At 33.2% G+C, this 15,383-nt stretch overlaps 1 protein-coding gene across 3 annotated transcripts; it reads right to left on the minus strand.

The window, feature by feature from the left end:
* Positions 1-4,904: 4,904 nt before the first annotated feature.
* On the minus strand, positions 4,905-13,442 carry LOC129308173 (protein pleiotropic regulatory locus 1). 3 transcript variants are annotated; one of them, XM_054949214.1, is made up of 18 exons: positions 12,947-13,436; positions 11,636-11,855; positions 11,391-11,415; positions 11,107-11,209; positions 9,967-10,048; positions 8,900-8,962; positions 8,563-8,647; positions 7,870-7,962; positions 7,652-7,715; positions 7,482-7,567; positions 7,288-7,389; positions 7,057-7,140; positions 6,660-6,720; positions 6,488-6,554; positions 6,298-6,375; positions 5,750-5,814; positions 5,500-5,577; positions 4,905-5,282 (listed from the first exon to the last, which is right to left on the minus strand). In XM_054949214.1, the coding sequence occupies exons 2-18, from the start codon at positions 11,767-11,769 to the stop codon at positions 5,110-5,112; spliced, it is 1,443 nt and encodes a 480-aa protein (XP_054805189.1). In that variant the 5' UTR covers positions 11,770-11,855; positions 12,947-13,436; the 3' UTR covers positions 4,905-5,109. The 3 variants fall into 3 exon arrangements, with proteins under 3 accessions (XP_054805189.1, XP_054805191.1, XP_054805190.1); XM_054949216.1 differs by lacking the exon at positions 4,905-5,282 and having other exon boundaries at positions 5,517-5,656; positions 12,947-13,441; XM_054949215.1 differs by lacking the exon at positions 4,905-5,282 and having other exon boundaries at positions 5,540-5,659; positions 12,947-13,442.
* Between the last annotated feature and the right edge of the window lie 1,941 nt (positions 13,443-15,383).

Below are 15,383 nucleotides of genomic sequence, written 5' to 3' on the forward strand. Positions count from 1 at the left end.
TTTTATGCGTAATTAAAATGTTTAGATTAAAATTTATTGAATTAATTTTACCATCTAAGATTGTACTTCGACATCAAATTCTAAGCTGTATTTTCCCAAAGTTCATTGTATCTCAAAACGGGTGAATAAGATTATTATAAATGATGTTTAAAAAATTTTTTAACGAAAAATGATTAAATGATTATACATTTATTTTCATTTTTAATCATCTGATTAAAATTTTATTATTTTTTATCACTGAAGTTAATCTATACAAAAAATTTAACCATATCTTTAGTTAAGAGTAAAACTATAGGCTGATATTAAACATAATATCAACTTGAATATTTTTTAGCCATATTAAAATAGAATTATAATTTAATGTCATCTGAAAATTTATTGTTTTGATAAGGTAAATTATTATTCTAATTTCTGTAATACATTACAAAATAATAAGAGAACTATGAGTGATTTTAAAACATGGAAATATCAAATATATTTTATTCAAAATCCACTAGCTTGTTTATTCTTTATTTTGTATGCTTGAATTTTATTGAAAAAATCTAGGAAAAGCAGCATTTGCGTCTTGTGTAACACTATTATTAACATGTTGGTCCCTAAATTTGAAACTGGCCGTCAATTTGAGTTGAATATATAATTATCTGAAAGAGGCAAACAAAAAATTATATGGCAGGTGAACACAAAGCCACAAGTAATTATACAATAATAATTAAACTTGTTTTATTATAATATATTGACTTGGAAAGATGCATGCATAGCAGATATGCTTTGAATTAATGATTATATTTTTCTTGGACAGCTGGTGTAACTCAGTAACTGTAAGAATGATCGAGCTAGGGAAAAAACTAACTACAAAGAAGAAATATAATTATTGTCAAAAAATTTATTCGAATTATGATATACAATTTACATAGATCTTTTTATTCCGCACATGTGTCAAGATTAGAAACAATATGATTTGAAATACGGTTAGATATTAAATATAAGTATATTTTTAATAGCAATTCAAATTATAATTCACCAGATTATGTGTGACTGCTAGACCTAATCCTTGTTTTTCAATCTAAAAATTTTAATATGATTTTTTCAAAGATATATTTATTCAATTATTATAAATTTATTTTTATAAACAAAAAAATAACTGAAATAAAGTGCAGGGATTAAAGTTTCATTGTCTCTATTTTTTATTCTAATCATTTAATAATAAATTATTGATTTATTGTTATTAACAATCCTTTTTATCAATATATTATAATTGAAATTAATAACATTTGAAAAATAACATCACAGCTTATATATAACAATTACACAACCCGTTATTTTTATTTAAAGTGAATTGATAAAAACTGTAGATAAAATTTTATGTTTTTTATAGTTACATTGAAAATAAATCATAAGACACCTATTTTGAAAAATTATCTCTCAAAAATAATCAAAACAGAGAACTTCTAAAGGATAAAATGAGAATTTGAAGAGTATCCTGATTCCTGATAGATTTTCAAGTCTTTTAATAGTTAAAAATGTAATATCTGCAAATTATGTGACTCAAATTTCATATAAACCTCAAGACTCACATCACAAGCTGAAGAGCAACAATATACCAACAACAACAACAACAAGCCTTTATCCCATTAGGTGGGTCGGCTACATGGATTGCAAGACGCCATTGTGCTCTATCATTTATCAAGCTTTTAGGAATATTATTAATTAAGAGATCGCGTTCAACAACTTCCAAAAGTGTTCTCTTAGGCCTTCCTCTACCTCTCTTAATAATCGGACTCAAGTTATATGTTCCACTCTTCTCACTGGTGCCCCCTAGGTCTTCTTTGTACATGCCCAAACCATCTCAACCGATTTTCTACCATTTTTTTCCTTCCTCAATAGGTGCCACCCTCACTTTTTCCGTATGTGCTCATTTCGAATTTTATCTTTACGTGTATGTCCGCACATCCATCGTAACATTCTCATCTCTGCTACTCCAACTTTATGCTTTTGCTGTCCATTAGAGCCCAACATTCACTACTATATAACATTGCCGGTCTGATAGCAGTGCGATAAAACTTTCCTTTAAGTTTTATTAGGCACCTTATTACGGTCACAAATAACTCCTTTAGCTTTTCTCCAATTAAACCACCCAGCTTGAATTCTATGTGAAATATCTCCACTGATTTCGCCATCATTTTGAATAATGGCTCCCAAATATCTAAACTTTTCCACTTGAGGTATAATTTGATCTCCCAATTTCACTTCCAAATTATTTTCGAATAGTCCTTTACCAAATTTACAATAAAAAATATTCCATCTTACTTCTACTCAGACGAAAACCTTTCGACTCCAATGTCCTCCTCCATAACTCAAGTTTGCAGTTAACCTCTTCTCTTGTCTTTGCTATAAGAACTATATCATCCGCGAAGAGCATACATTTCGGGATTTCCTCTTGAATATGTTCCGTCAAAACATTTAAAATCAAATTGAACAAATAAGGACTCAGAGATGATCCCTGATGTAGTCCAATCTTTATAGGAAAATCCTTTGTTGACCACTAGGCGTTCTTATACTAGTTTTTACCCCCCTCATACATATCTTGTATGGCTTTAATATAAGCAATCCGTACTCCCTTTTTTTCCAACGCTTTCCAAAGCACTTCTCTTGGTATACGGTCATAAGCTTTTTCCAAATCAATAAAAACCATGTGTAGATCTTTATCTTTACAACGATACTTTTCCATTAATCCCCTTAGTAGATAAATTGCCTCTGTAGTTGATCTACCTGGCATAAAACCAAATTGATTCTCAGAAATACTTGTCTCCAATCTCAACCTGTGCTCAATTACTTTCTCCCACAATTTCATTGTGTGGCTCATGAGTTTAATCCCTCTATAGTTAGTACAATTCTGAATATCTCCTTTATTTTTATAAATAAGAATTAATGTACTTCCCCTCCACTCATCAGGCATTTTCTTGGACCGTAAAATCACATTAAATAACTTAGTTAACCATCTCACCCCTTCTTCACCTAAACATTTCCACGCTTCGATAGATATACAATCAGGTCCATTGGCTCTACCATTTGCCATTTTCTTAAGAGCTTCCTTTACCTCCTTATCACGTATTATTCGATAGAATGACAAATTTTGTTTTCCTTTACCAGTTACTAAATCCTCTAAGTTACTAGATGAATCCTCTCCATCATTGAAAAGTTTAGAAAAATAAGTCTCCCATCTATTTTTAATTTCATTATCTGTAACTAAAATTCTTCCCTCTTCATCCTTAATACACCTTACCTGTTCTAGATCTCTTGATTTTCTTTCCCTACTCTTGGCAATCTTATAAATATTTTGCTCTCCTTCCTTCGTCTCAAGGTTCTTATAAAATTCTTCAAAAGCTTTAGAACGAGCTTCACCCACAGCTTTCTTAGTTTCCTTCTTAGCCATACGGTACCTCTCCCAATTTTCCTCATTGTTACACAAATGTATGGCTTTAAAACAGTTCTTCTTATACCTGATTTTGTCCTGTACACTATTATTCCACCACCAAGACTCCTTATCTCTCGAACCAGAATCTTTCGATTCTCCCAAAACTACTGTTGCAACCTCCCGTATTTTTTTCGCCATATCCTCCCATATGATGTTAGCACTTCCTTGAGAATCCCAAATTCCTTTATCCAAAAGCTTTCGCTTGAAAATATCTTACTTCTCACCTTTTAATTGCCACCACCTAATCCTTGGTGTTACTACTTGTCGACGTTTTTGAATTTTACTCATAATACATACATCATGGACTAAGACCCTATGTTGTGTCGTTACAGCATCTCCGAGGATCACCTTACAATTTTTACAAAGTTTTCTATCTGTGTTCCTAACCAAAAGAAAATCAATCTGTGACCTTGATGCTCCACTTTTGTAAATGATGAGATGCTCATCTCTCTTCTTGAAACAAGTGTTGGCAATCTTAAAATCATACGCCAATGAAAAATCAAGAAGAGTTTGTCCTTCATTGTTTAGCTCTCCAAAACCAAAACCACCATGCACCCTCGCATACTGACCAGCTTCCCTCCCGACATGCTCATTAAAGTCTCCTCCAATAAAAATCTTTTCACTCTGTGGTATGTGTCGAATCAACCCCTCCAGATCCTCCCAAAATAATTTCTTAAGACTGGCTTCTGTCTCGACTTGCGGCGCATAAGCGCTAACAATATTAACAGTCTCACGTCCAATTATCATTTTTAAAGAAATAATTCTGTCTCCAATTCTGCTAACTTCTACAACGTTCTTCTTCCACTCCTTATCTATAATAATGTCTACTCCATTGCGTGCACTTACTTTTCTTGTATACCAAAGTTTGAAACCTTGAATATCCTTAGCTTCTTCTCCACGCCATTTTGTTTCTTGCAAGCAAAGGATATTGATTTTCCTTTGAATCATAACCCCTACAACCTCTACAGATTTACAATTTAAGGTCCCAACATTCTAAGTATCAAATCTAATTTTGCTCTTATGAACTAACTTCTTTAGCCGCGTGCGTCCAGAATGACGCGATAGCCCTTGCTCATTTAACACTACATCCGGGCGCCGATGCAGCGGCTCTAACTCACTTATCACTGTACTCGAGCCATGCAGCGCGTTACTTACGGGCAACGACCTAGCATTAACATTATAACGTCTATTATCCATGTTCATGATAGATTCAACAAATTTTTACATTGGCTGTTGATAGCCTAACACAACCCTCCTCCTTTACTCGGGCTTGAGACCGACTATAAACATAGGCGGAGTTTCCAAAAGTAATTTACATATTGACCTAAATTTTATATCAAGCAAAAACTGCAAAACTCGGGCACTTATTTCAAGGGGAAAAATGCACGTCATGCAGAATCAATTGGAATTGGTTATTGCAGCATGCACGTCGTCTTCAAGATTTGTCCTCTCTTATGTGAATAGTAGAATTTAAAGGGAAGCAGCAGCTCATGTAAACCATGTTAGTGTGCACCACGTACTGTTTACGAATAATATTAATCGAAATAGAAAAGGGGCTGAAACTTACAAGCAGCAGCACTCGGAAAATCTTTACAAAACATGATGACGATACATAATGAATAGTCGCTCAGCAGTTAGAATCGGCGGATTTCTTTGGGAGGCCTAAAATTGAGGGGATGGGTTTCTGGTGTTGCAGTTTCGTCTTCTTTCCACATTTTGATTGTCTTGTCAGCTTCACAACTAATCAGCCTTGAACCCGTTGCATCGTAGGTCAGTGCATAAATACCAGCTTCACTGTCCAATGATCCTGATCATCCAAATTCGATTAATTCACAATACCCAATATCAGTAATGGTATCCACACACACCCACACAATAATTATGTCTTTCCTTATCATAATTTAATGCATTACAGAACCTGAAGAATGAGCAGCACTATTTATGGCTCATGAATCATACAACTTAATAGACTTCTTATATTATATATAGATAAATAGATTTCAAAAGGGTACAAATATACATACCAGGTTGTACAATTGTTTGCGCCTGCTGGAAATTGTGACCACTCTTCCAATCCCAAAACCACAAACTCCCATTGTCACCTTCAGCCAGAAGAAAAGAAGCTTTAAATCAATGAACGAATGAAGAGATATCTATACCAATGTATGTTCCTTCTGGGCTCTTCTGACAAACCATCAAATTGCCACATAAATTTATTGACATAAACAAATTCATTATAATCTACACTAGAGAAGTACTGTTTGAAGTCTATACCTCCAGTGACCATCACGCCCTCCTCATTGACAGCCATCGCATTGATTATGGTTTTCTGCTGAGAGCTGCATTTAAGTAAATCAGTACATAATAATGGTCAAAATATGTTACTAGTGGTGAATCTAATTAAAAATCACTTTTAAGAGATCAGGCTTCAAAATATCCATTATATTTTGAAGGGGCTTCAACTTTTTGAACAGTTGCAAAAGTACTTAAGAAGATTGTAATACACAATACATTAGAATTTTTTTTTTTTTTAAAAAAGAGAGTATCGAACCCCCTCCACCCAACCAAAAAAAAAAAAAACATCAAAGAATGGAAGAGAAAAATAAGCTTGTAGCCAAGGAAGTAAATTCTCCAAATAGATTGTAGCAAGATTATACGTACATAATAACATCTCAACTCTTCAACAGTTGAAAGAGAAACTTTTCTACTAGTTACTATGTTCTAGTTCTGAGTAATCAATCAGACTTTTCATAGTCATCCCAGATCACACAAGAACAAGAAACTAATAAAAACATATACTAATTGCAAGTTGAACCACTCACAGCATGTTATGCATAAATTCTCCTTTTGGAAGGTTGAATTTCTTAATGTTGTCGGCTGATGCAGATGCAAAACACTGCCTGAAGGATATAGGAAGGGAAGTGGGTGAGAAGATAAATAATACAATATTTAAATAAAATGAACCACATTTCATCATTTTACAAGCAACAAACAAAAGATATGAACACATACTCCTTCGGATGTGGGGCCATTGCTCGAACTGATTTTTTATGGTTTGTAAGTGTTACCATTGTTTTACCTGCAAGGATTCATCACGTCAAATCAAATATAAAACACATAAAGAGAATCAGATGCAACAAGAGGAGACAAACACAAGAAAAAATAGGGGGAAATCATAAATTACCATATCTAAGGTCCCAGAATTTAATGGTAGTGTCGTGGGAACCAGTAACAACTTGTGGATCCTGTAAACATGATAAGAAAAACACATCTGTAAGACTAACAATCAACAGATAGGTAACATAAATAAATAATAATAGCTGCAATTAAATGTTGAATTCCACATGTCTTTTAATTTTAAAATCAAACAACTTCAATTTAAGCCATGCCATCTGCCAACTCAGCCTGTTTGTCAACAGCTGGTCCATCTGATGGAGGATATTGGCAAGTCATAAAACATAAAGCCATGGAGAAAAGTCTTGAACAAACCGAATAACGTGCCATTAGAATCATGAAGATTATCAGGATTCAGGCACACAGTACAGATAGATATATAGACAACAGAATGAGAAGCTACATACAGTTGGGCGGGTAAATACAGAGCAGACAGTGTTATCATGACCAGATAGTGCATGGATTTGCATTTTACTCCGTATATCCCAGACCTGAAAAGTTTGAAGCACCAGAACATAGTTATCGCCTTTCTAATTTTTCATTAATAAGGAAACGAAAAGTTAGTTTAACAACATTCAAACTGAAAGCATGACATCCATCACAATGTTCTGTGAAGTGCTATATTGACAAGTTCATACTCGGCACACAGAATCACGTCCTCCAGTCAGCAAAATGTCTATCGTAGGATGAAGAGCCAGGCAATAAACACCACTTAGATGACCATGATAAGACCTGATAACCTAAATAAAAATCCATGTGCATAAAAAGTTACAAGTCTTTAAGAATTCCTGAAATTCCAACCAAAGAAAATATTTGTGAAATGGGGACTTACCTTATTCTGTTCAAGATCCCAGCATTTGACTTGTTTGTCATCACCAGCAGAAAACATGTAGGTATGTTTTTGGCTAACAGCAAGGCCTACATAGAAAATCCACTGTTATTATTGACCTGGTTTTGCAATTGTTGCCTCCACTGGCATTACTAATTGCGTTAGAATCTTACCCCTTATTTGTTCAATGTGACCTGTTAATGTGAGCTTTAGCCTTCCACTTGCCAAATCCCATATCTGCCCAACTGAACATTTAGCGAAGAAAATACTGCTGTTTGACTAGAACAAAATAAGACAATATTCTAGACATGAAGAGACATCAATAGGTTTCCTTTCATTTCATCCCAATATACTTGTAAGCAACAGTGGCATGCATTTCAGGATTAAATACCTTAATGGTTCGATCTGCAGAACCAGTACAAAACCAAGTATTGCTGGGATCAACAGCAATAGATCTCACCCACCCCAAGTGACCACTGATGACCTATACAAAAGAAACCAAATATTTTATCAAATTCATATTCCAGTTATAGAATCCACCAAGAAATAATGCAGTTAGATATGGTCATAATGAACAAATAAATACATTAGTGACACATAGAAACCAAGAGCAAGAATAATCATGCTCAAAATTGAATTGCAATTTGCTAAAAATGACTGTATTTAATGTGATAGTTCACAAGGCAAACTAGAAAAATGGAAACACCCTCGAACCCCAAGCTTAAAAATAATTCAGAAAATAGCTCTAGCTTACTCCATAAGACATACCATTGTAAATTAACAAAGAACACACAAATAAATTTTTCAATAAGAAATTCACGTTATGTATAACCGAAGTGCCTTGAAAATAATATCAACAGAAAGATAATTACTGGACAAATAAAAAGAAGCATGCAAGTACAAAAATGCATAAAAAATGTCAAGCTGCTGTAGAAATTTGAAGTGACAAATAATCACAAAAGTTTCAAATAAAACTAATTGGACCTTCATGCATATAACTGAGCAATTCATTTGAACAAGAAAAGGCTACAATGCTAATATTACTCTTCAACACCAAGATCTGACTTAAGGGGTAAAAACTTACCCTGTAGTTCTTCCATGGTGCATGCCATACAGGACGTGGCCATTTACTAGGGATTCTTTCCATTAAAGCAGATGTTGAGAAATTCCTGTGACGTACAAACTAAAATCATTAGTCAAATAAGATAATGCCACTGAATGTCAATCATGAGTCATGTATAAATTAAAATCCTAAAATGTAAAATGCAAACACAAAAATTGAGAAAATGGCACAATATAAAGAACACAACCAACAGTTCAAAAATTATACTCTTTTGAGATAATAAAATAAGATCCGTAACCATGAACAAAACTCATTCTTAAATCTCTTAAATTATAGAACAAATAGCAAGAGCTAAAACCTTTCAGATGAACCAGGGGCAGAAATAATTGCCGCACTTTTGCTTGGAAAACCAAGGTCATTCCTGTTGAGAAACAAAAACACAACCATGATGTGATTTTAACATCTTTTCAAAAAACCTGTCCACTGAGTGTGTTGCACTCAACAGAAGGGAGAGTCAGTATGCATCAATGAATCAACATTATTGATTCCACTCTTTAACAACAAACAATATCAATGTAAAATGTAAAATCCATAAGGAACCATACTATTTGCAACCCATGAATAGTACAGCTGTCTATAGCCAACTCCACCTAGTGAGATAAACTCCACGCAACATTTTTTATTCTTTCAACTTTCTCCACGCATTTCATTAGGCTCCGTGAAACTTTGTTTTTTATCCTTTCAATAATTTTTTGGTTCAACAGAAGAGTACTGTTTCAAACTCATGACTTCATTGGTGAAATTAAAATGCTTTCTCTTAATATTCTTCACTTATTTCAAAAGTGTTTAAACATTAAAAAGAGTACAAATTATCGTGTGTAGCATGCAAAGAAAAAATATATTTTATCCAAAATAATTACAGTTTCTCCATACAATAAAAAGTAAAATGAAAAGAGAAGTCAAATAGGAAAGAGAATTTCCTAAGCAATTGTCTCTTTCTCAAGTTTTGAAAATAAAATGCCTTACCTTTTTTTATCATAGTTGTGCAATCTTTAAGCTGCTAAAAAAATTCGCATAATTTACATAAAAGATTTAAAATAATGGCCATCTCCAAGTTTAAGTAAATCAGACAGGCCATTCAAATCATACGTTGGAATATCATATACAAAAAGATATAGCAAACCACGAAACTATGCAACAGATAATAATTCTCAAGAGCTATAAAAGGCTGTTATTTCAGATATCACAAAAATGATAAACTAAGTATCACATACAGTCAGATTTTATAGCAAATCACAAAACGATGCAAAAGATAATTCTTTTCAACAGCCATAACATGCTATTATTCCAAAAGTTCGCAAAAAAGAACACAATCTAAGTACCTTGAAGGAAAAAAAAAACAGTGGGATGAGAGGGAGTACTTACGATGCTGGAGTTGGCATAGATGGGCCAACTACCAAAGCATTTTGTGCTGCTCCTTTCTTAGGATCCTTGGAATCTTCTGGACCTATGTACAATGATAGGGAACAAACATCTGAATTTAGAGCCCTAATAAAGCCTCTAGGATTGATGTACGAAGTATTCCATGGCAAAATGCTATCAGCAGCTCACCAAGAGTGAGAAGGGCAAAAAAATGGTAAGCAGAAACAATGAAATAAATGTAAAATTCCATAAACAGGGCAGAATTTCAACAACATGCAAGGTGACATTGAAACGTGAAACCATTGCTATAACATGCCAGCATGTAATTTTTTTTTTTTTAGCTAAAAGAATGTGTACATGGTATTAATGAGGAGAAAAAACGAGCAACACAAACAGTTCAAGAGTAAGAAAGATACAAATCATTATATATACGTCATGCATTTTTTTTGTTCACATCATTACTTTTTCCATGGTAAAGTAACATATAACAAAAAAAGTGATATCAAATTTACAATCCCATGAGAAATGCTCTTATGCTCTTCCTTTCAATGGAGTCATGGATGTTTCTAACACTTAAAAGTCAGTGCTCATCAGATATGGATGCCTACAACTTATTTTTCCTCACAAAAAATTATTTTTGGTTCTCAGTGCAAGCAACTATAATCAAATCCAAGAACAAGCACACATATATGAATATTTCTTTTGCTTGAAAAAATCTTGTAATCTTTCAGAATAATTTCCATCTGTCCTTCCAACTAGATGCATAAAGTAGATCTCTTAAGGTACTATCCAGGTTAAAAAAAAAAAAGATCTTTTAGTAAGTGAGGCTGATAAGTGATAAGTGATAACTAAATTGTATAACTCTCTTGTGGATGAGACAATAGCAATGAACCAAGAAACCACGTATCAAATGCAAATAAAATCATCATTGAGAAACTATATCATGACCATTTATAAGTCAATTGTTCCCAATTACATTCAGCTAGCATTCTTGCTTTTTTGCTCTTCCCGCCAATTCGATCTTATGACTCTATGGTTAAATGTGTAGTACATAACCAAACAACTGGAAGTCGGTCTGGCCAGCTAGCATTCTTGCTAGAGAATGCATATAGTAGACCGAAATGATAACTACACTCACAATACCTGGAAGAGCAAGTGCATTAGAGGGCCCTGGTTGTTGACTGTGATCTGATTGTTGACGAGGTTGATTAGCGGTGCTTTTGATTCCAGCATATTCCACATTCACCTAAGTTTCAATAGTATAAAAAAAAAAAATCTTAAAGCCACTCAGATGCATCTAAAGTTCGACAAATTCGCTTTTAGAGTCAACCAGATAACTCTTTTGATGCAGGCCAGCAATTTCAAATAAAAACCAAGATATTCAAAGGCAACACTACGTTAGTCTATAGAATTAACCGCCAACTTACCTTGTAGCTAATGCGAATTTTCTTGCTGCATAACAAAACACACAAGAAAGAGAGAAACATAGTCAACATTGGTGTCTAACAACTCAAAAGAACACATAAAAACTAAAAAGTCCCAATTTAAAGATTAGACATTAATGACAATAATCAATCAGTCATAACTCCAAACAACGCTAAAAGTTAAGACTTCAGAGGGTACCCAGTTGAAAAATGTAAATAAAAAATGATGAAAAGAAACAAATAAATACCTCTCGGCATCAGGTGGAGCAAGCTGGCCCTGGATGGGAGAGAAGAGATCGAGAGCACGCTTGAGGGACTTGAAACTTAGTTTCTTCAGTGATTGAGGCTCCACTGGCTCCAATTCTACAGTGGGGCCTGGCATCTTTGAGCTCCAATGGTTGTCTTAACTGTTAGGTTTTCAGCACTCTTCCAGCTTGCTTCAGTCAATATTTCGTCAATGGAAAGGCACTAGAAAGGAGAGAATGAAAGGGTTTGAGCAAATTGGAGAAAGACAGCACTGGCTTTTTGTGCAGCTGAGTGGCAGCCGAGTGTAGTGTGAAATGTGAAAATCATTAAATAGTTATAAAAATTTTAAATTAATTAATCAAATGAAATAGTATATAATATTGATTCAATATTATATTAAATCCTCTAGTGTTTTAAAACCTGGATTGGACCACGAACCTGAAATGTTAGTTGGTCACAGGTCTCATGATTTATCTGGTCGAATTGGTAATATAATAATTAAATAAAAATATTTACATACATAACTATATATATAAGAAATAAAATATTAATTTGACAAAAAAAAATCACAATATATTAAGTTATTAATACAACAACACCAGAAATTCAGAATATGTTCTAGTTGCACCACAATAACACCACAATATGTAAAATTTGTCCATAAAGTAATACATCAATACAAAATCCACGATATTATAACTTATAATTCACCAAAAAAAAAAGTCATAACTTCATCACTTGTCAAAGATTGGTGGATGATGTAAATATCCTACTGCTTTTTTTTTTCACAATAAGCACATTCACGAATGGAATTTCCTGAATGTTACAAATGCTAAAAATTACTATAGTATAGAGTTCTCTAAAATAAGTTTCAAGAATCAAGTTTTAAATGTGAAAACAAACTTCACAGTGCACGATCTTAGTAAATGATGTAAATATCCTAATGTTTTTTTTCCCCACAACAAGCACATTTTCAAGTTCATTTATACTAAAAGTTATTAGCAATGATCTTGAAAATCTGCATTTAACTAAGATAGGTTAATGACATGGAACTTCTGCAAACCCCTAGCTGAAACAACTCTGATAGATGATACAGAGCATATTACATTCTTCAACGCAATTACTTTCTTCTTAAACAGAATTAAACATCCCCTTAATCCATAAAAGCTATCAGAACATTAAAAATAAACTGGAACTACTTTTGACCGCAATCAGAGCCAAACATCACAAGATCAATCAACTGGCCACACAATCGGATTTAATAATCTTTCAAACAGCAGAGAAAAAGAAGAAAGCATCGCCAAGAATGTAACCTGGAAGTGGAGGATACAAAGATGAGAAGGGCGAAGACTCGACGCTACGCTACTGTTCTGAATCTGAAGGGTGAAGTCGTGAAGAAGACGAAGGTGAACCGTCGATCGCTGCTGAGCTCAGAGAAGAGTAAAGAAGACGAGCTCGAGCTCGAGCTGCTACTCTGCCATCATTGAGGAAGACTAAGAATGAAGAAGGGTGGAATGGAATGAAGGCCGAGGCCAACCGACACCGACCAACAGAAGACGAGACGGTAAGGTTGAGTTGCTGAGGCTGTGCCAAGTAGCTGAGACCTGAGACGGTGAGACTAAGACCTGAGAGGGGCTCAGAGTGAGACCTGAGAAGGGCTGAGACCGAAGACGGGTCACGAAAGAGGCGCCGCGTAAGTCATCGGGAAGAAGGGTTTTCAGATTTCAAAATGCCAAATATGCCCCTGGAAAGACCTGCTTGATCCACAAAAACCCCCTCAGGTTCCCGTCATTTTCATTTTTTTATGAACCTTGGCGGTTCAAAGCGGGGCAAAATCCAGGTCATATGCTGAAACAGGTTAAATGTTAAACCACACTGCTTCTTTTTTTTTTTTTTTTTCCGGGTAACAGTCTGATTGTCCGGATAAGTCCGGGTATGAAAACGATGAAATCCTCATTGGCAATTAACATTAACAATATATATTCCACTCAAAAAAACATTGACAATATATATATATATATATATATTTTAAAATATATATATTATTTATGCATGCAACAGATGAATCTATAAATAATAAAATCCATAAAAAATACGTGTCGAATTTGTTAAATTTGTTGCACGCCCTCGGTTTTAAATATAAGTTAATTTTAATTTTAATCAGTTTACACATACCAAGAAAAGTAGTTAAAGGCAACTCAAAGAATTAATGTTGCTAAAAAAAATTAAATTAGCTTTTAACATTACTTTTATTGATAACCCTAAACCCATGCATCCATCCACTACTATATTAATTTTTTCTACCCTTTTTTTTACTACCTCTGCATCACAGTTTTTAATAGTTGGCCAAAATACATCACAGATTTTAATACACCACATACATGAAAATAGAGTATTAACTAATAAAAAGGAATGAGTGATAAGGAAAATGACAGTAAAATCCTTTAAAATTTTATAAATGATAATATAATTTTTTGAAATGTCATAATTTCACTTAAGTCTCTAAGAACTTTTCTGTCAATAAATTTTAAATTAAAAATATAATTTTTCCCTTATCAATAAGTTTTAATTTCTTATTCAATTCTTGTAATTCTTTAAATAAAAATTATTATTCTTTAAACAAAATTGTGATTGAGATTTGTTATTTTGAGAACATGTTTTTAATAATAGAAATTACAATTGACAAGTTATGATTTCTTGTTTAACTATTATGATTCATAGAACAAAAGTTATTATTTTTAAACAAAAATTGTGATTAGGGTTTGTTTTTTAATAACAGGAATTACATTTATGAAGTTGTAATTTCTTATTCAACTCCTGCAATTCATAAAAAAATTATTATTTCTTAAACAAAAGTTATAATTAAAGCTTGTTATTTTCAATAAGAATAAATGGTTTTTTTTTTAAAATTTATTGACATAGAAGTTCCAAAAATTTCAATGGAAATTATGGTATTTTGAGGGATTGGACTATCATTTGTATAATTCGGGGAATTTTATCATCATTTTCCCTAAAAGATATCTTCTAAAGCTATGTTTTATAACTTGGAAAGCACATGAAACTTGTTAGAAGATGTGAGAAATGGCTAATAATTACCATTATAAGTTTTAAAAATATGATATAAGATGCAACTTAGCATATGTTTATAGTCAGTCTCAAACCTAAATGAAGGAAGAGGGTTATATCAGACCTTTAACAGCCAACAGAACACTTTGTTGGATCTCACATGAATATGGACAATAGATGCGTTTGTGCTAATGCTTGGTCGTTGCTTATAAATAACGCATTGTATGACTCGAGTGTAGTGACAAGTGAGTTAAACTTGTTGTATTGGCATTAGAATGTAGTGTTACATGAGCAAGGGTAGCTACATTATTTTGGATAAGCGCAATTAAAGAAGTTAGCTCACATGAACAGGATCAAATTTGGTATTTGGAACATTAAGACCTTGTATTGTAAATCTATAGAGGTGGTAAAAGTTATGATTTATATAATAATTAATATTTTGTACTTGCAGGAAACTAAATGTGTTGGTGAATAAGCTATAGATATTAAAGGTTTCAAATTTTGGTATACAGAAGAGTAAGCGCACAAAATGGGGTTTGTACTATTGTTGATGAGGGTGGAAGAATAATGTGATAGAAGTTAACATAATTGAGGACATAATTATTTCCTAAAAAATGATCATTGGATTTGAGACGATAAATATCATTAATATTTATACACCTCAAGTTAGGGCAAAAGCCTATC

Source organism: Prosopis cineraria, unplaced genomic scaffold (genome assembly GCF_029017545.1).
Source record: "Prosopis cineraria cultivar Desert tree isolate PC_DT_omini unplaced genomic scaffold, ASM2901754v1 PC4, whole genome shotgun sequence".
Classification (NCBI taxonomy): Eukaryota; Viridiplantae; Streptophyta; class Magnoliopsida; order Fabales; family Fabaceae; genus Prosopis; species Prosopis cineraria.